General features: G+C 43.7%; 1 protein-coding gene across 7 annotated transcripts in view; it reads left to right on the top strand.

Moving 5' to 3' along the window:
* CTNND2 (catenin delta 2) overlaps window positions 1-26,358 on the top strand; it is a 933,747-nt gene that overhangs the window by 772,812 nt on the left and 134,577 nt on the right. For all 7 annotated transcript variants that reach the window (XM_026455692.1, XM_023218279.1, XM_023218276.2 and 4 more), the window contains 2 exons: window positions 14,189-14,306; window positions 20,484-20,669. In XM_026455692.1, coding sequence (XP_026311477.1) covers window positions 14,189-14,306; window positions 20,484-20,669 — 304 coding nt within the window. The remainder of the gene's footprint in view (window positions 1-14,188; window positions 14,307-20,483; window positions 20,670-26,358) is intronic.

Raw genomic sequence — 26,358 nt, 5'->3', positions numbered from 1 at the left:
CTCTGTCGCCCGGGCTGGAGTGCAGTGGCCGGATCTCAGCTCACTGCAAGCTCCGCCTCCCGGGTATACGCCATTCTCCTGCCTCAGCCTCCCGAGTAGCTGGGACTACAGGCACCCGCCACCTCGCCTGGCTAGTTTTTTTTTTTGTATTTTTTTAGTAGATACGGGGTTTCACCATGTTAGCCAGGATGGTCTCGATCTCCTGACCTCGTGATCCGCCCATCTCGGCCTCCCAAAGTGCTGGGATTACAGGCTTGAGCCACCGCGCCCGGCCAGAGATGGGTACATTTCTAAGAGGTTATAGGAAAGGTGTTTTTTATTTTCAATCACTTCCTTCCAATTTAAATATAAGGATTAAGCTATTTTGATCCAAGAAATGTTTCTATTAGCATTTTTGCCACAAATTAAGGAGTTGGTTTCCAGGGAAAATATGTAAGAAGACTGTCTTAGTCAGTTCGGCCTGCCATAATGAAATACAAGAGACAAGATAACTTACAAGAATGAAATACAAGAGACAAAACAGCAGAAATGTATTCCTCATAGTTCCGGGGGCTGGAAGTCCGAGATCAGGGTGTCCTCACAGTTACTTGGGTTCTAGTGAGGACTCTCTCCTGGGTTGCAGACAGCCAACTCCTGTGTCTTCACACGGCAGAAAGAGGGCAAAGAGCTCTCAGAGTCCCCTTTTATAAGGGCGTTGATTTCATTCGTGAAGGCTCTCATCCTTATGATCTAATCATCTCCCAAAGTCCTCACTAACACTGTGACACGGGGGTTAGAATTTCAACATGTGAACTTGTTGGAGGACACAAACATTCAGTCCATAACAAAGACCATAAAAAGCAAAGAGGGCTAGATACCCGCAGGCGGCAGGCCTGGACCCCGCAGAATAACAGGGGCTTCTGCCTTTCCTTCCCTACTGAGTGACTCCCTCTTCCAATTACTTAGCCCCGCAGTGAACAGTCAGCTTACAGAAATAATGGGATGGCTCCCCAGAATAAAACAATATTTTAAAGGAGTGGAGAATTGCACAAAACAAAGGGTTAAGACCCAAGAGTATGTGAGAGTATATGCAGTTCTTTGCCTCTTTCAGTGTTTTGATGATGGTTATTGGTATTCAATAAGCTATCAGTCAGTGATCAAAGCAATCACAAAAACAAGAAATAGACCTCAAGGAAAACTTACCATCTAGATAAGTGAGCTTATAAAAATCACATTGATTCTCAGCTTTAGTAAGTCTTTGAAGTATGATTTGTTCAAATATCCTGCAAGTAAATAAACTGAAAGATGACATGCCTGCATATGCGGAATTAGGGAATGAATTGAAATGAAAGTTGGAAAAGTTGTTTTAATAGTAGCTGTTAATAATCCAGGACATAATGCCAAATCTTGAAAATCTTAAAGCCCACAATCTGACATTTAAAAAGGCAGGTAGCCAATAATCTACAATCCCTTATTAGTCAAGTTCTGTTCCCCCTACTTCTTGGAAGATAGGGGACTCAAAATGCAAGGAATTGGATCACGTTGGTATTGCTGATTATTTATTTAGTCACATGGTGTTCATTTTCCTGGAAGCCACCTGCTTGGTGAAGTGACTATTGCATCTCTCTTCTGCAGTGTATCCTAGCATATTCATTTATTATATATATTTTAAGACTTAGGTTTTGTGACTTGTCATATAAGTCACACCGGGTTGACCATAAGTAATTTGGTTTAACAAAGAAAGAAGAAAACTAGCTAGTATTCATTTGTTAATCTAATTTGTGTTTTGACCCATTACATTTTCTTTTCGCTGTGTTTACAACTGGCCATGGCTGGCAAATCATTTAGCAAGCATGGAAATGCTTGCTGCAATGGTGTGTGGTGGGTGGACTTAACAGAGGCCCCCTTGATGGGAAGTCAAGGTGCCAGAATGAAGGTTAGATATGGGAGGCTTTCAATATATAGTGCACCCTGAATTTCTGAGCCTACCACGAATGTTCCAGAGTAAAACATTATGGGAGTTGGTAGAATGTTGGTAGGAGTTGGTAGAAGGAGGGCGGGCATTGATTCAGAGGATGGACCATATGGCATTACTCCAAGCTTGAGACGTAGTCCGGTCATGAAAAAAATCAAGGCCTGGTGAGTACAGCTCACTCCCCAAGTACTGTGAGTTAGGAAAGAACAACTGTGAGCGGCACGTGAGTGTTTGTGGAGCACAAAGGGCCACCCGCACAATTAGGCTCACAGTTAATGGTTTTAGCCACACAGCATCCACGCTTCTCTTCCCTCTGACTTCCTTGTAATTTAGCCCAATGGGAAACTTTCAGCAGACATTTCATAGAGCAGTTAACTCTGTGCCGACCATCAGTTTTAATTGGAATCATGTAGCTAAAACCCTAGGTAGTACTTGACAGCAAGAGGGTGTCTTTTAATTTAGGTATTTCTGGTTCCGCTCTGGGCTTCTCTGGAACAATGTTCCCTGATGCATGGCTAACTCCAGAAGGCACAGATCCAGGCAGTCTTACAATGGTGCAGTGTTTAATCATCACCAAAAGAGGAGCCCTCCATCCCTTTCTGATGGCTTAGGTTTATAGATGGATGTGGGGGGGTGTGGTAGGAACCTAGCAACCACCACTTTGGGTACAGAACAACAGCAGTGTTCGCGGCCAGTCCCAGTAGGTAGTTGGTCTTTAGCCACTGAAGCATTGTGTCCCTGCAGCTCAACAAAGCAATTACCAAGCCATCATTGTCCTGATTTATAAAGAAATTGCCTTCCTTGGGAGAAGACAGTAAGGTGCATAGTAATTCGAACAGCAAGACTGTGCTAATCTTTAAAAAAAATTAGGGAAACTTATTTTTTTGGAAATTATTCTGATGTGGCTGTGATGAGGGACCAGCTTTCAAAACACATATGGAGAGAGAGAATTCGAGAGCTTTTCAAGTAAATTCAGCCTTATATTATTTGCAGCCAATAAAAGTTTACAGAGGTGTGGCTAATCCTAATGCTAGTAATACCGCCTGGTACTTATGGTTGGTGCTTCAGATAATGTTCTGGAAATGCATTAAAAATAAGAAGACCACACTGCAGACTTCCCTTTTGTGGGGCTAGGATGCTGCCTCAGTTCTCTGTCTTATAATCAGGTGTACTCATGTCCTAAACATATAAAAGATACAGAATGCCAGTTGTAGCACTATCTGTTCTCTGCAAGCTCTGAAAACTCCAGTTTTCAGGGGCCTCTTCTGGCAGAAGTGGAAGATACCAACCAGGCAAAAGAGCAGTCTGGACCAAGCTGATGGCTGCAAATTTGGTGGCGCTCTTGTAGCTGATGAGATCAGAGATAGGGCAGAATATATTGAAGCATGTCGTTCAGCCTCAAAAGTGCATCATCCCAACATCACATCAATGTTGCCCATGCAGAGGACCTCGGCGTGCCCTGGGTCCCATCGAACAGTGGCCTGGCCTTACAGCATTGAGGGCAGGTATTTTCTATGCCACCACTTCACGCACCTCCACATGTGTATATGTATATGGCATTTTGTTCTTGATCTAAGCAATCCAGTTGTTTGATTGTCTAGAAATCTCTTCTTGAAACTTGCATGTGCCCACGGCAGGCTGAGCAGTTTTCCTGGGAGGGAGTGGGACATGAGGCATCAGAGACAGTGCTGAGAAGAATCTGTTTACCCTGCAGCAAAATGAGCTGCAGGCTCCCTGTGAGTTTCCTCTTGCTGCTGTAACAAATTGCCAGAAATTCCATGACTTAAAACAACACAAATATATTATCCTGCAGTTTCCCAGAACTTCAGACACTGGTCTCACTGGTTTAAAATCAAGGTGCTGGTACAATCGTCCTCCTTACTAGCAGCTCTGGAGAAGAATCCAAGCTACTACAGGTTGTTGGCAGAATCTAGTTCCTTATGGCCATGGGACTGAGGTCTCCACTTGCTTGGTGATGGCCAGTTGAGAGCTGTCCTCAGCTCCTGCCCTCCTAGTGGTCTCTCTCTCCCCTTTACCTGTGGCTACCCTGTATGTCCAAGCCAGCAGCTGGGAGCTGAACCTTTCCTCTTGGGATCTCTGTCATCCCTTCTGCTGTACCTCTCTGACCCCAGCCAGGGAAAGCAGAGAATAAAATAGGGAGATTTTCCAGGGACAAAATAGGGAAAGTCTCCGTATTTTAAACTTTGTAACTTTAATTCCATCTGTAACATCTTTCTGCTCACCACCCCCCTCCCGACCCACCATGTAAAGTAACCTGGTCACAGATTCCAAGGATTAAGTTATAGACATCTTGGAGGGGCTGTTCTCCGGCTACCACAGTCCACCCTCTGGCCTCCAAGGAGTCACATTCATCCCACATACTTTCATTCCATCCCAGAGTCCCCAGTGGTTTCATCCCATTACAGCATCAACTCAAAGTCTTAAATCTCTTCAGCTCAAAAGTCCAAAATCTGAATCATCCAAATCAGAACTGGATGAGTAATCTGTTAAGTACAGCTCCTGGGGAAGAACTTCTCTCCGTCTGTGAACTTGTGAAAATAAAGAAGCAGCATTTCTGCTCCCAACACGCAGTGATGGGACGACATAGGATAACAGTTATAGACATTCTAAAAGGGGGAATTGAAAATAAAATGGAGTCATTGCTCCAGAGCAGCATGGAAACCCAGCCCAGCAAACGCCATTGGGTTTCCAGGCCAGAGCTTATCCAATGTCAGCCTCAGCTTTGCCCTCCAGGTCAGGTGTCAGAAAAAGATAACACTGGAGATGCCTCTTGTAAGCTGGTGGGGGAAGAAGCCCTGCTTCAGTCAACTTTTGAGTATCGTGCAAACGTCATACATTTCCACCTGCAGAGAACTACAAGAACAGAACTGCATTTCCACCTGCCGCTGAACTACAAGAGGCAGGAGTGGAACCTCTGGTGAGGGATGGCCCAGGATTTGTAGCAATCCACCTGGGCTGTCCTGGGGCCAGATCTCAGGAAGGACTTAGCACAGGGAATGTGGTTGAGTAAAAGGGCATTAACAAGATTTGCCCTTGGTCCACCATGAGCCAGCCACAGTTTTAGTAGACATGTTGCACTGGCTGAGGATGCCAGGCTTAGTAAAAATGGAAAATTATGTGCCCAAATTAACATTTGCCACAGAATGCCATGGCTCCCTGCCGGGTCCTGTCCTTGGTTGGAGCCTGCAGACCCCACTCCTGCACGGATGTGCATGGATGGTATTTGCACAGGCTGTTCACCTGGAACTTAGCCCAAGCCTGTGCCTGAACTTTAAGCCTTGCCCTTCGCATTTAAAAGTATGCATTTTTAATACTTTCCATTTACGTTGCATGAGCTGCTTTTTTGCTGGAAACGTGTTTATTATGTTCTGTGTCCTTATTTTTTAAGTTACAACCCATGACTTGCTGTTATAAGCGTGAAGGAAAATAAATTTACAGAATTACAACTTAAGGAAATATTTAACTAAAATAGATGAAGAGTAAAATTTTCATCCATTTCAGCCTGTATTTGCTTTCTGTTGTATATCTAGATGTCACTTCCAAAGATTGGTTGCCAAATTCTTCACACTGCTAGTTACATGCTGATGATATCATGGTTACTCACATCAAATATGTCTGTTTACCTTCCTGGACTGTGACCTTCTAAAAGTCAAAAGTCAGATACTCTCATCAGTTTATCCCGGGACTTATCATTGCGTATGGAAGAAAGCAGGCATCCAGTCAAGGATGACTGCTTTGTAGATTTGAAATTATTTATCTCTGCTATTTTATCTTCCTGGAACGATTCCTCGAAAGCCCATATCTCCTCCAAAATTGAACCAAACATTACATAATAGAGTAAAAAATTAGAAATAATCTGGATGTTCATTAACAGAGTATTAATTTGAAACATTATGAATTGTGATCTATTTTTTTGTTGTTGTTTTTGAGACAGTTTCACTCTTGTTGCCCAGGCTGGAGTGCAATGACGCGATCTCAGCTCGCTGCAACCCCCGCCTCCTGGGTTCAAGTGATTCTCCTGCCTCAGCCTCCCGAGTAGCTGGGATTACAGGCATGTGCCACAATGCCCAGATAATTTTGTATTTTTAGTAGAGATGGGGTTTCTCCATGTTAGTCAGGCCGGTCTCGAACTCCCGACCTCAGGTGATCCACTCACCTCAGCCTCCCAAAGTGCTGGGATTACAGGCATGAGACACTTTGTCCGGCCGATCTATTTATACCGTGAGATACCAAAAGTCATTCAATGATTGTAGCTACCATCATGAACAGAGATAGTGATAAACTTTGGAGACATAAAAGCCAGTTGCCTAAGGAATTGTTATGGTAAAAAACAGAATGTTACCTACATGGTTTATTAATACAAGTGGAAAATAATCTTGAATGATAAACACCAAATGGTCACAGTGATTACCTTAAGGGAAAGCAAAGAGTGTGGACATCACTTTCAGTTCTACATTTCCCCCACTCTCTAAATATTTTTACATTACTTTTAGATTTTTAAAAAATAAATGACTAAAATTACCAACGCTGCTGTGAAACCTTCTGTTCTTTCCTCTCGCACGTTTGTGGAAGACACATTTCCTGTGGGGTGCTGGTAACCCGCCTGGTGTGTTTCTCCCCTCTGGGCTGGAAGGTCTCTGGTGGAGCAGCTGCTCAGCCAACATTTACTGAGAAAAAACCAGCCCGACCCTGAGCAGCTGCCCTGCGTCACTGCAGATCCCCTGTGATGTCCACACCATTACCAGTGGCACCTCCCGGATGAGGAGGCCAAAGCGAACAAAGCGCCTTCACAGCTAAGTAGCGCAGCTGTGTGCACCGCACCAAGTGCAGGAGAAACCACCTTTGTGAGCATTTTGAATAGTAAGAAAGCCAGCCACTCCCTTTTTGCAAAGGAGCTACAAATCAAAGGGATGAGCCCTCGTGGATTTTGTGGGAAGAATGAAGGGGATGGACAGCCTTGGAGGGTCTCATGCTGCCCCCAGCCCTGCAACCTCTGCACCTAGAGAGAGAGGCTCTGGCTGGATTACTGTCACTGCATTAAAGGCCAGGTGGAGTCAGCAGACCCAGTGACTGGGCAATGACACCCCTTCCTTCCCCGCCCCTGGGCACTCAACGAAGAGGACAATCTGCCTGCCCAGAGGAAAAGGATGGGCTTTTTGGACAATAATTTTGGAAACCACAGACAAAGTCTCCCAAGGCCTTGTGGGAGGACACAAGGCAGAGCTGCTGTTTCCCTGAGGAGGCAAATACATTGGATTTCTGAAACCCAGACTCCAGATTTAGGAGAGCAGCCTGCTGCTCCAAGCAGGGGCTGCTCAGACCACTTATTTTGGTGAGATGTTTTTAAACAGTTTAGGATCCCAGCCTCAGAATATGCTGCAAGTTCTATACCTCTAGCACAGAAAACAAACAAAAAATGTGCATAATGTTCATATAAAAATTTATAAAACTTGGAACAAAATATCAGGAGTTCACAGACACCCTCCCGAATCCTATGTCTGAGCTTCAGATGAGAATCTAGGTCAAGGGTTGATCGTGCCAGAGACCCGTTTCTGTATGGCTTCAAGTAAGAATAGGTTTTACAGTTTTTGAAAGGTTGTTGAAAGAATGAGGAAGAGAAGGAGAGAAGAAAAAGTGGCAGAAACCCTGTGTGGCCCGCAAAGCCTAAAATATTTATTCTCTGATCCTTTACAGAGAGTTTTTAACTCCTGATTTAGGTGTTCACGGATAGAAGAGCTCTTTAAAATTTAACGTTTTTAAAGCAAAAGCGAGTGCACTTTGTGGAATCAAGAAAAGCATGATTGGCATAATTTCTCATTCTCACACTTACTCAGATCAGGTAATTTATGATAAATTCAAGCCATGGAGGATGTCAGGATGTTCTCCATAGAAGGGAGCTAAGTATAGGCATCAAACTCTAAAGAGCCAATTTTTTGCATCTTTACGTGTAATTAATACTTGATAATCGATCTGGCTGCTGATAATCTGGCTCTTTGGAGGGGTGGCTGTTAGGTCTGTTCAGTCTCTGCCTAACTAAGCAAGAGAGAGCAGGCAGGAGAGGCTGGGAGTTGTGGAGATCTTGTTACTGGGGGTGGCTGTGCTGTTGAATTAAAAGATTGTCATGAGTTTAAAAAATTCCATCCATTTCTGAGTAGGTCATTACATGGTCAAAAAATTAAGACGCTCCGTATTTATATTCTACTTGTGAGATTCCCCCTCACAAGTTTAGTGTTATTTCCCATCATTTGCTGGTTGACTGTTAGAAGCTGATGGCCATTGGTCCAAAGGCCATCACTGGTAGGTGTTGGGGGCCATGGTCCCATCCTGTTAGGAAGAGCCTGGGGAGTGTTGTTCAGAGTCTGTACATCACGTAGCACACAGCCGACAACCACATGGCTTCCTGGCCATTCAAGAAGTACTTTACCTTTCTACGTTGAATGTCCTACCGTGGGCTAAGGCCATGGTTCTCACCTGTAGAGTGTGTTCTCATCACCTGGAGACCAGTGGAACACACTGAGAACTGGGCTAATGGAAGTGTAGAGGAAGGGCCTGCACCTTTGTATTTTAATCCAGTTCCAAAGCTGATTCTGATGCAGCAGAGGAGCATGGGTTTGAGAAGCCACAGGCCGAGCACAGGTTAGATGCTGGGGAAGCACATACGCAGATTAGATCCTCATGGAGCCCAGCTATCCAGAGCAGGCCTCTCAGCCTCAAAACAATTGGTGTGCTTTGTGGCGGGGGCAGTCCTGAGCATTGTGGGATGGTTAGCAGCAGCCCTGGCCGCCTCTACCCATGAGGTGCCTGTAATGCCCCCAACACTCACCCAGCGGTGACAACCAAAAATAATCCCTGGTGGCACAGTCACCCTAGTTAAGAACCACTGGTCTAGAAAGAGTCCTGAAAAGAACCATATGCTCTTCCATCCAGTCAATATCCAGTGAGTTCCTACTGTGTGCTGCATGGTGGAGAGCACAAACAACCGAATAAAATGATGCTCCCCTATCTCCTAACGCCTTGTGGGACCAGACTCAAACATCGCGTGTTACAGGTGCTCTAAGAGAAGCTTGTGCCTGGAGCTAGGAAGGAAGGAGTAGTGGGGCTGAGGCAAGGCTTAGAAGGTAGAAAAGGCAGTGCTTGGATTGAGCCCTGGCAACTGCAACTGTCAGAGTCAATGGCTTCAAGGTGGAAGGAAGAACATTCCAAGGGGAGGGATCAGTGGGCCTGGGAACCCCGGATAGCCTCTCTGTATCCTTGGCCAAGCGTCCAGAGGCTCTCAGCTCTGCCCTGGGGCTCCCAAATATCCCCGGGGTCGGGTCTGGTCTCTGGTCCATGCCATCATCTCTGGTGTCTTCTGCCTCCCCAGCCTGCCTTGCTGGGTTGCATTGAGGCTGTACTAAGTATGTGGCTTCATATTTCGACTTTGCCTTGGGACTCTCTGTATCACTTAAACCCAGCTCTATTCTCCAGCAACCTCCAGACAGCCTACCCCACTCCTCAAACTGGTGTATGGTCTCAGGAACCCAGGCCAGATCCTGCAGAGACCCAGCATCTGAACTCTGCTGGTTATGAATTGGAAGATGAGATGAAGGAACTCAAGGAGTGCCTGCCCAGGGATGTGAAGGGTTGGGCCACCTGATGGATGGGGATATAGCAGGGCTGGACCCAGGGCTCAAGGACATGTGAATGGGCTTGGTATGAGACAACTCCAATGGAGTCCAGACCCTAAAGGCCAAGGAGAAGGTGAGGGAGAGAAAAGAGGAGGAAACAGACATAGGAAGACAACCTAGCCTTGAGCCAGGCCGTGAAAGCTCTTCCTCCAAGCCTGAGGTTGTAGATGGGTGAGAAACTGGGAAATATCTGACTGTCTCCAGGCCACAAAATTGTGCAGTTCTCTTCAGCACTCAATCAATATTATGAACAATCATAAGAAAGTTTATATCTCAAGCTAATTTTACTCTCAATGCTGTATGCTATCTTCAATTGCATTTTCTTCTTTTGCAAATTGAAACTGCCTCGAATAACTCAGGATGGGGCTTATAACACAAGGTACAGTTTAAGAAGCCAGTATTCAAATGGCAGAACAAACATCTGATATTTATTCTGCAAGCACGGAGCACAATCAGTCACAGAGTAAACATGCCCCTGCTTTCCTGAATTCCAATCCGATGGAAGGGCTGAATTCTCAATAATAACCAACTATGTGTCACACATTCAGCTGAATGCTAGGTATAAACATTAGAATGACATGCTTTCTACTCTCCAGAAACTCCCAGTGCAGTAATTAGGTCACAGCCTAAATAATACCAATGCAAAATCAATGATGATCAGTAAAGGAGGTTCAAAGAGCTAAGAGTGTGTGAAGGGAGAGGCTAATTACAAATACACTGATTACCCAATATCTCATTCCTTGGTTTTCTCTGTGGTTTGATCTTCAGTATCCTGGCCATCTGAAACAGAGACACATCTTTCATGCAGAATGCCATAGTCATACAGGTGAACATATGGTCTGAGTTCCACGTTGGGTCCTAGGAGAACACTGAGTGATGGAGATGGAAAGAAATGAGATGTCAAGCAGCACAGAAGACAGGGGAAAGGAAGCAGTTTAGTTGCATTAAAATAAAAAAAAGATTGGTCTTTTAATTGGAAGACATAAAAATGAATTGTTTCATTTTTTATCTATTAGGTAAAAAGACTATAGAATCTACTTTTAGCAGGAACTTCCCAATGACATAGCAACTGACAATTCAGTCACGACTGTAAAGATTACTAAGAAGGATGAGATATTATGCACATTTTTGTGCTTCTAACAAATAATCTACAGGTATTTGTTTTAATGCTATGTTTATACATAGAATTTTTCCATACCCATTTCTAACCAGATGTAGAAATCACCTTCCTCGTGATGGTTAGAAGATGGTTTAAGTACAATGGGAGGGAGGAACTTTCTAGCTTGGACATTGATTAATCGTCAAACACTAAGGACCCTGATTACAATTAATCATGTAATGAGCATCACAGAAGGTTATCAGGGTGTTTATTTTTAAACAGTGAAACATCTTGTTAAGTTTCATAGTAAAGGTGTAGAGACAAAAATTTGAGCTGTGTTCAAGTTGTGATGCTTACAGCTGTATCATGTATGGTTAACATGATTATAATGTTTCAGTCATAAGCTGACATGACTTTACCTTAACACGTTGATCAAAAGTCTTAACTAACAACAATAAAAAACTGAACTTTGTGGTTGAAAGAGTAGAACTTATGTTTGTGGGGAAGAGGGAGGAACAGGAAACACTCCTTACCACCAATGTGAAAGTCAAAGATTCTCTTAAGATATGTTTCACACACTGAGGTATAGTTGATTAAAAGTGGAAACCCAAGCCCAAAGACCTGTAGGAAACCATTACCCTTTGAAAAGAGACACTTTATATAAAAATGTATACTGAGCCTCATCATGCCTGCAGACAGTATGAAACCCCCTCTTAAAGCCTATATGTATACTGAGCCTCATCATGCCTGCAGACCGTATGATAACCCCCTCTTGAAGTCTATATCTTAGGTGCTGTGTGGGTATGAATGTATCTCAGTCACTCCCCTTCTCTGCTGAGACCTTAAGTTATTAATCTGTCTCATTTTTCAATATCTTACACATTGTAATATAGTAGCCAATTAATAACTTTTTAAATTTTGGAGGAGACTGAACTAGAATGGAATAGAAACTAGAGTAAAGAAAAATGCTAAGATTAGTATTGACAGCTTCTGATGTTAAGTTGTTCATTTTGATTATTTCCTATTGGTTGGTCCTGTACGTTTAATGATTACCAGTGAAATTAGGACTGATCATTAGAAAGTTTATCAGTGAATCAGGAGGCAACCTGCCTCCAAAGAAAGGATACTTGAAGGAAAGACTGAGCACATTAGTCAAAGAAGAGCTGCAGAGGGCTTTTTCAGATCAGGGTGTATACACACTACCCTAAGTTGCTTGTCAGCCTGAATTTCATTAATTCTATTTGGAAGTAATAACTCGCTATGCCAAAGAGCCAAACATAATCACACATTACCACACAACATTCTTCTGGCCAAAGAGGTCTGATTCAGAATCTTTGACAAAGTTATTATTTTAACAGCTTCACAGCTCAACCTGGTGAAAATCATTTCAAGAAGGAATGAGCTAAAATGCTCCTTTAAAAGAGCCATTCTTTTAGTTTAAAATAATATCCAAATGCCTCTCACCACCTTTTCCCTAGCAGAAAGTTAGTTCCTCTCTGGCCCGCACCACAGATTGTGTCAGAAACAAAAGTTGGCCATCACAGGATGGAATTTATGAAATTTTACATAAAAATGCTGTCAATATTTGCCTAGTTATATTATCTAAGAAGCTGAGAAATTTGGTTTATATTTGAAGATCAGCAAATGCCAAAAATACTGATTTGAATTGTATAACCTTTCCCGGTGTTACACAGAAGTGCCACTGATACAGCCTATCTTAATACGTCTGTGGAACTTTTTAGGTATCAAAAAAAAAAACAATTTATGTTCAGTGGCATTTTAACATGAAACCTATTTTATTTTAAATCTTAAAAAACCATATTCTGCATTCATATTTGACATCAGGCCTGAAGCCTTTTCTTTCCCATCTTCACAGGTTTTGTTCCAGCTCCTCCTCAGCCGAATGCTAGGTAGAGACATAGGACTGACATGCCTTCTATCCTCCAGAAAGCCCCAGTGCAGTAATGAGGTCACAGCCAAATAATTCCAATACGAAATCAATGGTGATCAGTAAAGGAGGTTCAAAGAGCCAAGAGAGTATGAAGGGGGAGGCTAATTGCAAACAGATTGATTCCTCAAAATCGCAGTCCTTGGTCTTCTCTGGGTTTGAGCTCCAGTATCCTGACCATCTGAAACAGAGACACACTTACTACATGGCCTTGGACAACCTCTGAGGCTTGGTGTTATCACCTGTAAAATAGAATTTACTGTAACAGCAAAAGATGTTGTGAATATGAAATGAGACTACCTGGGTCAATTATAGTGGGCTGGAGATTCATTTCATTCAACTTCTTCAACTTCTCCAGACTCCATCCAGGCTTCCGGATCCTTGGGATCTGCCTCATGGCTGCCCCAGCAGTCAGCAAAGAACACGACCCTCCTCCCAGCCAGAACCTCTGTAGAGAACTGGGGTCTCAGTTCTCAACATCAGCATCAGTATATGCAGCTTATCTGACTCTACCCCAGACATTCTGAGTCAGAGACTCCAGCATGGAGCCAGCAGTCTGTACTGCATGCACCCTCCAGAGGATTCTGATGCTCCCAAAGTTTGAGAATCATCCTTCTTTTTCTACCACTGTCCCCAAGGTCCTTAAATTCTTTCAATCCCTTTGTACCACCCACTAACTCACCTCCTCCAGCCTCCCTTTTACAGGTTGTGTTGCCTGTAGTAAGTCATTGCAGAAATTCTCTACTGGAACCATACGCTAACCGTGGGTAGGAGAAGAAGAGCATACTCTCAGGTGGTAGAATAACTAAAAGCACCCCAAGATTTTCCTTCAGATTATCTCTGTCTCTTGTAGGACTAGAAGATCTCTCTGCTTCGTAGCCACACATTTCATTACAGTAGGCCCCATCTGTTGCCGTTAGCTCAGCATGTGCTAGTACAGAAAAGAGCTTGGAGCAGCTGCTTCCCATAAGAGGTATCATGCACATCCCAGTGACTACACTGTCACAGAAACCTCTAACTATGTCCTTAGAATAAATTCCTAGAAGTCTACTTCTGGCTGGGCCAAGGTAGGTATCTTTGTGGCAGACAAATTTAGATGTCTAAAATATTTCAGAAGTTACAAGCTCTGTCTTTGAAAGTGTTTCAGACCTCTCAAAGAAGAATCCTTTGACTCAAAAAGCTTCTGATTGTACATGAAGTAAACCTAGAAGACTTTCTGAAAGTCCCCCACCCTCCACGGTCATGGGACTCACAGATCCCATATTAGGAATTCTTCATTGTCTATTCCAGGAGTGGCATTACAGACATCTGTGGCTTACCCAACTCTGGGCTGTGTTTTGTGGAAGCCATCCCTAGTCATTAAGATATATTCTTGATAAGCATTCCGAAAAAGTGGGGGGAAAAGCATTTCCTTTCAAACTATGAGAGCAGATGGGCATGGAAAGACATTCTTTTGGTGACAGCCGTAAATACTGCTGACGTATCCTTTTGCTTTGCAGGAATGTTAGTTCGGCCGGAGAGGAGGCCCGCAGAAGGATGAGAGAGTGTGATGGGCTTACGGATGCCTTGCTGTACGTGATCCAGTCTGCACTGGGGAGCAGTGAGATCGATAGCAAGGTTGGTTGTGTTTGCATAGATTAAGCATGTTCGAGAATAAAGACTCCCACGGGACTCAACAATAGCTAACAACTCTGGAGAGCCAATGCAGTAATTCAGACTTTCCTTCTGAACTGTCTCCTGGTTTCCTTATAAGAATCCAACACTTTTTAGACTGGCCTTCTAATTCTAGCATGGAACTAGATACCTAACTCCTGATTAGCCATGAGTAAATATGCAGATTGTTCTAAGTTACTCAAACCACAGGTATTTCAGATGAGTATATAAACTTGAATACCACAAGCTTCTAGTTTTTATTTAATGTAATCCACTTTCAAAAGAAAAGACAAGGTGTTAAAACTGCCTGCTTTTTTTTTATTTTTTTGCAACAGTCTTGCTCTGTCACCCAAGCTCTGTCACCCAGGAGCGCAGTGGTGCAATCAAGGCTCACTGCAACCTCCACCTCCTGGGATCAAGTGATTCTCCTGCCTCAGCCTCCTGAGTAGCTAAGATTACAGGCATGCGCCACCACGCCCGGCTATTTTTTTTATTTTTAGTAGAGATGGGGTTTTACCACATTGGCCAGGCTGGTCTCAAATGCTTGACCTCAAGTGATCCACCCACCTCAGCCTCCCAAAGTGCTGGGATTACAGGCGTGAGCCACCGCGCCCAACCTTGGGATTTGAATAATCCCATATTCTTATAAACTTACTTTTTAACAACTGTTGATTACATTAAGTGCTGTTTTAAAAGGCCTGCAAGGTCTAAATAAATGTCACAGTGCTAAATAAAAGGGGCTTCCCAACAAAGTAAGTCACTGAAGTCCATTCAGTGTTTTAGTTCATAAGCCAGAATAGAATTGGGTGGGCTTCTCCAGTGTTTGAGCTATTTTATTTAGTCTTCAATAAGTTTGATTCATTCATATAAGTTTGTAATTTCATAATATGCTGTTATAAACACAAACTTTACCAATAGTCATGAAGTAATACAGGTAATAAATGTGATTTCTTAATAAGGATTTCTCAAGAGCCACCCTTATTGACATTTTGGGGTGAATTATTCTTTGTCATGGGACTGTCTTGTGCACTGCAGGGTGTGTAGCAGCCTCCCTGGCTTCTGCCCAATGGATACCAGTAGCAGCCCCCATCCCCACCCCAGTAACAAACAACAACATCTCCAGACATTGCCACATGTCCTGCAGGGAGCAAAATTGGCCCTGGTTATGAACCGTGGCCTCAATCCTATGGTTTTCATTCTGACTGTTTATTAGAATTGCCTTTGAAGTGTTCCTGTAAATACATCTGCCCAGACCCTATTGCAGTTCTCTGAACCCAACTGTCTAACTCTGGTCACAAATTTTTGTACCTTTAAAAGTTCATCAGGTAATTTGATGTACATCTTAGATTAAGAACCTGCCATGGTAGATAAAGCTTTAATATGACTCTCTAATTGGGAATCTGGTATAATGTAATTTAGTTACAAAGTTAGATAAAGAGCAAATAAAAGTGTTTCTATCCATGTAGTCATTAATTGGTTGTGTGTATAAGTTAGCATAGTACTTCCCAACCCTGACTACACATTAGAGTTGCCAAGAAATTTAGAAAATCACTGATGCCTGAGCCGTACTCCCCGAAGATCTGAATGCAAGGTGCTTCTGGGATGTCAGCCCTTTGAGTACTAGTTCACCCCCATCGTGAGAACCGCTTCTCATCTTTTAACTTCTGCTCAGCTGGGTTCACATCTATTCCCTGACTGTGTGTTTTTAGTTTCAGAGATGAAAATAATGTAACAAAGAGTAAGCATTCCCCTTTCACAGAGCCCTTACATGACCATTTTAGACCATTTAGTATCATCGACAGGAAAATTAAATTCCTAAACAAATGTCCAGTCAAGATGTCTTGAATATTTACAAATGCTTGTTAGCATAACAGACACGTGCGTTTTCAAAGGGCTCCTGAAAGTAAATCACTGAAGCGTCAATGCTCAGCATCGTCATACTCAGAGTGGTGAAAGAGTGAGGCACTGGGAGACTATACCTTTTACTGTGATGGCTACGAAAAGAGCTTTGATACTAGCTGGACTGCGCGGCTGAAAATAAAATAAGAGTCAACAGCCTCATGCTTCGGCTAAGTGTGGTCACCAGCACCAAAGGTTAAGGCATCCTTCAGGAGCCATGGTTCAAGAACCAGCATGGCACAAACATCTTCTTTCTGTCAGATGACCGGATTCCTAAAACCCTGGGAGACCCTGTACATCATCTTTTCTAATGTCCACATTTTCCCCAAAAGAGGAAGTTGAAATAATTGGGAGTATTCAGGGCTGGAGTCAGAAAACCCAGATATCCCTGGTGGAGTAAGAAGAGCCCTGAGCTGGCATCAGGACAGTGCCAGTGGACTGTGCCATCTCCACCTCCCACTGGCTGGAGCACCATATCCAAGTGACCTCAACTCTGTGACAAGGAGCATACTCATAGCTGAATGCCAGGGCTGTCGAAAGGATCAGGTGTGATCCGCTACTCAGTAGGTGATTCTTTGGCTGGACTGTGCTGTTGAGTTTTAACGTATTATTATGGTACCGTCATTTTCCACTCAGCCCTCTGCTTGGCCGCTTTTGAGCTTTCACAATGACAACTTGAGGGTGAGGGGGCCGAATGAGTACACCTTCTTTTTAAGGCCCGAGAAGTTAAAACATAAAAGAGCCTGGATTCCATACAAGCTTGTGGCTCTGGTCCTATAATTGGTCCAGTGTGTTGACTGGATGACATATGGTAGAGCACTCTACAACTTCCAGATTAACCCTTTCTAAGAGAAAATAAGGAATCAAAATGACCCTGGTAACCAAAACCAACTGCTGAAAGCGCTGCTGAAAGCAATGGACGTCCCAAGCAAAGCTACCGGCTGCCACCCTCCTGCTAGGCTCCCAAGTCTTTTGTTTTCTCTTTCTTCTCATCCCCTTAGAGAAAAGCTCTTGAATTAAGTAACTCTCCCAAACCAACCCAGACTGCTAAACTCCAGGAGGCTTAAATGAAAGATAAATGTGGTTCCTGTGACCTTCCTTCCCCCATTCCTCCCTCCCCACCCACCCCCATCCCTACTTTCTCTCCTCCTTCTAGCTTCTTCCCAAATCATCTCCCCAGCTGCAGCTCGATTATAAAGCACTTTTCACAACTGCAGATTTATTCCCCAGTAGTCATTTGTTAAACAGAGGAACAGCGATGCCTCCGGGGAAGACGAACAGTGGGATGCGAAAGAAGTTTATTCTCCCAAGTCTTTGATGTAAGAAAAATCAGTTTGAGCTGATTTAAAAATCATTCTGACTTATGCCATAACATTTTCCTTTCAATGAGAGTCGTTTCTCTCTTTCATGCATTGCCCTGAGTTTACGTGCTTTCATGCCAGTCCAGTTTTTGATGCTGAGAGGATGCTTGGAATAGAAAATCAGGTTGACTCAGAGTCTGTGGGATTAGCAGCCCATGACACCTTGAAAAGCTGACAAGAAAAGTCTGGAATGACAGAGGCTCCAGAGATATTTTCTGAAAACTGGTTTTCCTCGTAGATTTTCACGCCCTCGGTAATAAGTACAGGACACCTGCTACCTTTCACCAGATTCCAGCCAGTGGAGGGAAGCTGTGCAGGACTGCGATCCCAGCAGCCCCGGCCCATTCCAGTCCCACCCCAGGACTGCAGAGAAGCAGCTCAGTCTGGTGGGAGGTACTCACAGCTTTAGCTGTCCTCGCCTTCACCTGTACAATGGAATTGTATTATGTGCCTTCACAGGTGGCTGTTACGTAGCAGGTGCCTGAAAAAATGATAGCCAACTTGGTAAGATTCTTCAAATAAAACTTGGCTCAGTTTATTTTTTTTTCCCCATGATAATTTTGCCGCTTTTAAAAATTGGATATTTTTCCCCTCTTTCCATGGTTCCTGGAGTCAAAAGGTCAGCTTTGTCTTAACCAGCAAACGTTTTCTGCAAAAGGTCAGAGAATAATATTCCTAGTGTTGTGGGCCATACTATCTCAGTCACAGCCATGGAATTCTGCATTGTGCCATGGAATTCTGCATTGTGCCATGGAATTCTGCATTGTGCCATGGAATTCTGCATTGTACCATGGAATTCTGCATTGTACCATGAAGGCAGCTACAGATCATTCGTAAACAAATGGGCCTGGGTGTCCTGCAGGAAAACAACCTGTCATGCACAACCAGCTGTGGGCTGCATCGGACCGCTGGGCGGCAGTTTGCTCACCCCTCTTCTCAGCAATCACAAGTTATTACAGCTGGTGTTTTAGCAAATACTTTTGAGCAGACACTATTCAAAGAGCTGTATCTTTGAACTTATTAACCCTTACTGTTGCCCTGTGCATGATACTGTTTTTGTTGTTATTGTTGTTGTTGTTGTTTTTCTCGAAAAGGAGTCTCGCTCTGTCACACAGACCAGAGTGCAGTGGCACAATCTCGGCTCACTGCAAACTCCGCCTCCTGGGTTCACACTATTCTCCTGCCTCAGCCTCCCGAGTAGCTGGGACTACCGGCACCCGCCACCACACCTGGCTAATTTTTGTATTTTTAGTAGAGACGGGGTTTCACCTTGTTAGCCAGGATGGTCTCAATCTCCTGACCTCGTGATCCGCCCGCCTCAGCCTCCCAAAGTGCTGGGATTACAGGTGTGAGCCACCGCGCCCAGCCTGTACATGATACTGTTAATATGACTCTCTATTTACAAATAAGAAAATATAGAAGCACAGAAAGATTAAGCACTTTGACCAAGGCCCCACAGCTTGTGAATTGGTGGGCCCAGGATCATAAGCCAAGCCGGCAGTCCTAGATCACATTCTCTGGACCTCTGCACTGTGCCGTCTCCCGCCATCGTTAATGATACGAACCTTTGAAGAGCATTTGCTGTGGCCCAGCTTTCTTCCCAGTACTTGCACGTTGTGTTACTTTCCTGTTGCTGTCGTAACCAATGACCACAAACTTGGTGGCTGAACCCAATGCAGGTTTATGATCTTATAGCTCTAGAGACCAGGAGTCTGAAATGGGTATCACTGGGAAAAACTGAAAATGTGGTAAGGTCTGCGTTCCTTCTTGAGGCTCTTGGGGAGAATTTATTTCCTTCCCTATTCCAGTATCTAGACCCTGCCCACATACCTTGGCTTGTGGCGCCTTCCACCATCTTCAGATCCAGCCATGGCCAACTACATCCTTCTCACATCACATCACTGTGACTCTCCTGCTTTCCTCTTTGATGTACAGGCACCTTGTGATGACACAGGCCCACCCAAACAATCTGAATAACCTCCCCATGTGACAAGCAGCTGATTAGCTTAACAACTCCCACCTCCTCCCAGCCATGTAACCTAACATATTCGCAGGTTCCAGAGATTAAGATGTAGACCTTGTGGGAGGGCCATTATTCTGCCTACCGCACACATATTTTAGCTCACCTCATGCACAAGCAACCTAAGATGTGGGTCCTGTTATGACCATTTTACAGAAGGGTACACCGTGTCCCAGAGATGTCAAGTGCATTCCAAAGTCCCACATCTAAATCAGACACCTAGGGTTCTGCAGGTGTACAGCTCCACAACAGGTGGCCTTAACCATTATTTAACCTTTTGGCTAAGAAAACATGAGTGTCAGGCATCTCAAAACAATGGAGACTAAAAATATTTATGCCCTCAGGTCATCACAGCCCCTCACTTTCCTGGGACAACCCTGGTTTGTACCTGTGGCCTTGACACTCAGAAAATGCTCTGGTGGGCAGTAAATACGTCCCCCACTAGAGCTGACCGAAATTCTAAGTCTTTGACTCCTCATTATCCGATCCCTGATCCCCAGCCCGGGAGTCAGAGGTGGGGCACTGTGTGTTAGTGGATGATATTTGGGATCTCTCATGGTTGTACATTCTTCCCTTCTCACAAGTGAATTTCACTCAACAGTAACAGATGTTTATAGAAGTAACTATTGCTGATAAGTCATTTCTTTGTGGGGGAGAAAAGGTCCTAAGACCTTTCCAAGTTTCTCTAATTGTTTTCCACTGTGGCTGTCAGGGGAGCTTTCAGCAGCTGTCAGCTAAACACTTCCAAAGAGAAATGTGTCCGTGGAGAAAGATGCCTTTCCAGGTGGAAGAATGGAGTGCTGAGTGCCAGTTTTATTCATTCCTTCCCCTGTTTCCCCCTTTTCTTTTTGGGTTCTGCAGACCGTTGAAAACTGTGTGTGCATTTTAAGGAACCTCTCGTACCGGCTGGCGGCAGAAACGTCTCAGGGACAGCACATGGGCACGGACGAGCTGGACGGGCTACTCTGTGGCGAGGCCAATGGCAAGGACACCGAGAGCTCGGGTTGCTGGGGCAAGAAGAAGAAGAAAAAGAAATCCCAAGATCAGGTGATGCGGGCTGCTTGCAGCTGCATGCAATTATCCCCTTCCCTAATTGCAACTTTAATATTTCCTCAATATATAGAGAATGAGCCCTGCATTTTCATCAGGAGGTAAAATCACTAATGCGTTTGCACAATTTTCCTGTGGGAATTTCCCAGCTGAGACGGTGGGACATGAAATGACTTCTCCCACATCTCGCAGTTGAGCCAAGATAGGAAATTACTTAAAAAAGAAAAAAAGACACCTGAGGCCCTAGCAGGCTCTGACATTCCACCTCTGAGCAGGTGCTGTGTTACTTCACACATGTGCTTAGGGCATTGTCGGAGCTGGGTTTGGCGCCATCCAGGTGACAGGGATGGGTGGAATAGGAGATGTGGTAAAAGAAGGGAAACAGAGAGAGACAGGGAGGCCAAAGATCCAACGTGTATGTAATCGCTGGTTTTGAAGCGTTTAGATTTTCAGTCTCACACGTCCCATTGGAAATGGGGTTAACAGAGAATTCACAGCCCTTCCACAGGATGGCATTAGAAACTTGGCCATGGGGGACAATTCAGATGAATTCAGAACAGTATTCAGCCGGAGCCGGAGGCCTCTTGAGAACAGAATGGCCCTCACCTGCTGCAACTGGTAGTAGGTTCCCCTGCAGCAAAACGAAGACCGCTAGGCAGCAACTCACAACCCTGATGCATCAGAACAGCCTCTGCCCCTGTCCTGGGCTGCTCCTGAGAGAACAAACCCCTCACCACAGGCCCCACCAGGACAGGGAGCGATGGGAGGACAAAGCAGGCCCACCTTTGCTAACACTGGAACAGAGGTTAACTTCAGGGCCTGGAAACTGATTTATCTCATCAAGTAGCTTACAGAGAGTTCTGGGTTTGCAGATGTAAAACTGGTGGATATCATTTGTCCCCTGGAATCTCTACTACATATCAAGTCAGGTTTTTAAAGAGTATTCAGAGATTAGAGAAAATATATAATACAAGTAAAGTGGAAAAAAGCAGTATAGAAACAGGTGTGTACATAAATATAGGTATAGATGGTACAGATATAGTCTGGCCAGTTTTGTATGATATGTCTCATATGCAAATCCAAAATGCTATCTGCATGTACAAAATGTGTGTGTTTCTTGAAAAAGCAGAGTAAGATCCAGGAGAAGACAATAATCGATTCTTTTTGTACTTCTGTATTTATAAATATTCTACGATGGAAATTACATTTGTAATCTTTGCAAATGGCCTTTAAAAACTAATGTTCATAAAGGCACTAAGTTAATGTATGCTTATAAAAGCGTATGTTTTTTTTCAGAGAAATTTATACCTCACTGAAAGGTGTAAGAGATTTTGGAAAATGAAAGGTTATCTAGTCTACAACACAGACCTTCCAGGACAGAGTAGCCAAATATTATAACAAGAATAAAAGTGATACAAATAATAATTGGTTTAATGATGGCCTCTAGAGCTTTTTCTAGCCCAGAAATTTATGTTGACCCTTGACTTCGGCATTGGTATTCTTGACCTTTAAAAGACACTATAATATTCTGCATGTCAAATTTACCTGTAAGAAAAATCTCAGAAACTTTTTTTTAAAAATCCCTGTAGGGATAATTCAATAAAATATATGATACAAAAAGATGTTGCATGCATGCTGTTAGTTCAAGAAATGGTTCCTCTTGAACCATACAAGAAGTATCAGACTTCTAGGCCGTTCTAGTCTAGAAGTACCAGACTGTGAGCTCCCGTGTGCAGAAGTGTTTGACACTCTGTGCTTCATATTCTGGTCTAAGAGGTCCTTGCCAACTCATCCATTTCTGAATCTGCTCTGTGCCTGTTGCTGAATTCTAAGGAATTGCTAGTTTCTCTAGTCCATTTTGGGCAAAACCTCCCATGAAACAGTCTGCATGTCATCTGCCAAGAAGGTGCATCTCCCCCAGCAGGACCCTCCCTGCCCTCAGCAGGGCTTTGTGCCAGCAGCCTGTCACTGCAGTGTTGGTGGGGGAAATCCGAAGATTGGGGTCCAGGGAAATAGGAGGAAACAAAATGGATTCATTTACATTTTGCACCTTTTGTAGCAATAAGCATTTTTTGGTTTTTCACCTTGGTCTATGGCCAGCGATCCTGTGATGGTGTCCTGAAGTGGGTACTGTTTCGACGTGGTTTGGAGGTGACGGGACATTGTCCTCCACCAGCTGCTGGCCAGGTCAGACCTTCTTCAAGATGCTCGTGGTGTGAGATTGACCGTGTGCAGAGGGCCACTGAGGAAAAACAAAAACTAAATAAGCAGGACCTGCTGGAATTCAAAACCTCCCTTTTTAGCTTATAAATTAAAGTTATTTAATTCAAATGGGTAAAAAATATATATCTATCCACATGGGTGAGGAGACAAACCTATCCATTCAAACAGGATTCTGATCCACTCTTTTTATCTGGTAGGTCTTCTTTCACGATAATCTTTGTTTCACCACTGAGTAAGCTGTAGTCAATTTAAGAGGAAATATGTTTGCTCTTTTTCATGGCTTTCCTAAGTTGTAGATGCCAAATGCATAGATGACTGGAAGATTCACCAGTGATATACAGGGTGCTATTTTATACATAAAAGCAACAGGAATGGGATTCTGTGTAAAACTTCAGTGCTCCCTTATTTTTCCCATGATGAAAGATATGTCTTGGAAGAGTTTTCAAGGCCTCTTGTCCTCACACTTTCCTGGCCTGTCTGAGGATCCCACAGACCAGCCTCTAGGCTTCTGTTCGTGCTGTTCCACTGCCTGGCCCTCCCTTTCCTCCCTTTCCCCACTCACTACTTGGAGAATAATCATTCAAGAGCAGATTAAACATCCCCTCTGTCTTTCCGAAACTTCTTTCAAGTAAACTGTTGCTCCCTAATCTACTTCTCCATAATTTTATTTAAACTTCTCTGCTAGTTATTATCATATTATGGGGTAAGTATAGCAACTGATCCCCAAAGAGAGCCAATTTTCTGGGGAAAAGGACTGTGTGGGTCTGATTTCAGTCTGTGACTTCTAGCCCAATGCCTGGCCCCATTTACACTGTGGCCTGTGGTGGCCCCTAGCCCTTGCTGTGGGTTTCATTGTGGGTGGATGCTCATAACTGTGACTTTTCCCAGACTCACGGGTTTCTTTCCTGGTGAAACTTGGCCCCTAAGGGCCACTGTGAGCCAAACGTCTTCTGCAGTCCTCCCTCCCTGTGTTTTGAGCTGTTCCCCAGTCTCTCATGACAGTGCTGCATTTGTCTTATTGTTAGTCGGTATTCTGAATCTGCAATCACCACCAAAACGAATGCACCATCTAAATTACTATTATCATCTAAGAACTTAAGTTAATATGCAACAAAGGTATATGCGTGTGTGTCACAGTATCCCAGGAGAAACAGGACTTTTGATCCTGCCAGACTAAACAAATTATTTGCACCGAAGGTATTATGAGATATCATGAAATGCCATCACCTACAAGGTTTTCCTGGATTTTCAGGATATCAGTATTGGCCACCACTTCTTCAACAGCCTCACACGTTTCCTGCTGTGTCATTTGGATGCTCTTGACCCAAAAGTGAGATTCTATCACTAAACAAACAGCATGCATGTCCCAAAGCACAAACATGAATTTTATTAGTAGTTAAAATGACCACAATGGAGATTTGAACTTTAAATAACAGTTTCTTCTCATTTCAGACAAAATAGATATTAATGATAAATATCTAGGTATACATGTACACACTTCACATGTAAATAATATGTGAGTAAAATAGCACTAAGCTCCAAGAAGAAAATCATACCCACACCTTCGCATGCCTCCTCCTGGAGAGATTCACAATTACAACTTACATCTCGGCATATATCCTTTCAGATGTTTTTCTGTTAGAGGCCATATCAGACAGCAAAATTCATAAGATCTTATAGTCAGTAAGTGTATTTTCACTGATAGAGAACTCCAGTCTCATGAGTCTTCAGAAGTCAGGCTCCTTGTATTTTATGGGGCTGTCATCTTCAGGGTGCTGCCTTCCTCCTCATGGTCCAGAGTCTGGCTCTTCACATCCATAGTTCAGGAGTGGAAATGGGGGAAAGAAGACAGGAGTACCCTTTCCTTTAGGGCCCCACCCAGAAGCTGCACACATCACTGTTACATCCCTGTGGCCGAGACTGACTCCGTAGTGGCACCAGAGCTGCGAGGGAGGTTGGGAATTGTAGTCTTTTGTGACAACCATGACCCTAGGTGAACCTTGGGCATACTTTTAATAAAGAAAAAAGGCATGTAGTGGCTATTCAGGGTGCTTAGGGAGTAGGGGGCTCTCTATCCTTGTGGGGAGGGGTCTCTTACCAGTGAAATCATGTAGCATTATCTGCACATGGTAATGAACAAAAACCCAACTTGTATTCATTTCATTGCCTGTACATTTCCTGCAAAGACTGCAGTCTCTTACTACCTGCCCCCGGGTGACAGCCCCCACTGCCCACCTTGGCATACCACTGATGGGCAGGAAGATGGAGGCACAAGTCTGCTCTGTGTCACTTTGCTGACCGCTTTATGACAGCTTATCATTTGACACAGACTGACATTTTTCCTTGCCAGTAAGCAGTTCTTCACACTGAAATGCGGAAGAACTGCTGTGAATTCCATGGCAGAGGAATACCATGATGTGGCGAACCAATCCCCTATTCCTAGAAAATCAGGTTGCTTCCAAGTTTGTACTAATGTAAACTGTAATCAACATCTGTGTAGTTAAATCTCACCTACCCCCTTAATCACTTCTTAAGAATGAATTCTTAGAAGTGAAATAACTAGACCAAATGCATGCTTTTAAGACTTTCAATACACAAACCGGAATTTATCTTAATCACTCTAAATGTCAGTGACAGTTTCTGTTCATGGACTTGATTTTTTGTTATCACTTCACGGATCTGCTCCTCATGACATTTCAATGCTCCTAGGCTTCCATTTCCTAATATCACAGGTGGTTTTTCTTTCTTTCAAGACAGTTTTCATTTTCTCCTTAGTAACCATACTCTTTCTTTTGCCGCTTAATACCATTTCCTTTCTAACCATCTGCTTCTTTCAGCTGCCGCCTGTTCCTCTTGGCTGGTTCGAGTACAGTCTCTCTCGGCCTTCACCTCACCATATGCTGGGAACTTGTTGACTCAAGGCATGATATTTCATGTCCTGGAAGCAACTTATCTCATGAGCCTGCAAAGGTCACGACTGTGCATTTCTGTGCAGCAACTCTCCTCTGCCATTATCCATGGATGAACCAGATTCTTCTACTTCTTTCTCACTTCTAGTAGAAAATATAGCCCATCACCTAAAAGTGCTGCTATTTTAGTTTCAGTGAGTTTATAGACTTAAAACTCTGTTTCAGGTGTCTTGTTTAGTTTTCTTTTATTATTATTATACTTTAAGTTCTAGGGTACATGTGCACGATGTGCAGGTTTGTTATATATGTATACATGTGCCATGTTGGTGTGCTGCACCCATTAACTTGTCATTTACATTAGGTATATCTCCTAATGCTATCCCTCCCCCCTCCCCCTACCCCACAACAGGCCCTGGTGTGTGATGTTCCCCTTCCTGTGTCCAAGTGTTCTCATTGTTCGATTCCCACCTATGAGTGAGAACATACGGTGTTTGGTTTTCTGTTCTTGCGCTAGTTTGCTGAGAATGATGGTTTCCAGCTTCATCCACGTCCCT

Source organism: Piliocolobus tephrosceles, chromosome 4 (assembly GCF_002776525.5).
Source record: "Piliocolobus tephrosceles isolate RC106 chromosome 4, ASM277652v3, whole genome shotgun sequence".
NCBI classification, from domain to species: domain Eukaryota; kingdom Metazoa; phylum Chordata; class Mammalia; order Primates; family Cercopithecidae; genus Piliocolobus; species Piliocolobus tephrosceles.
Note: the sequence above shows the minus strand (reverse complement) of the source record. Positions and strands in the feature narration are given on the sequence as shown.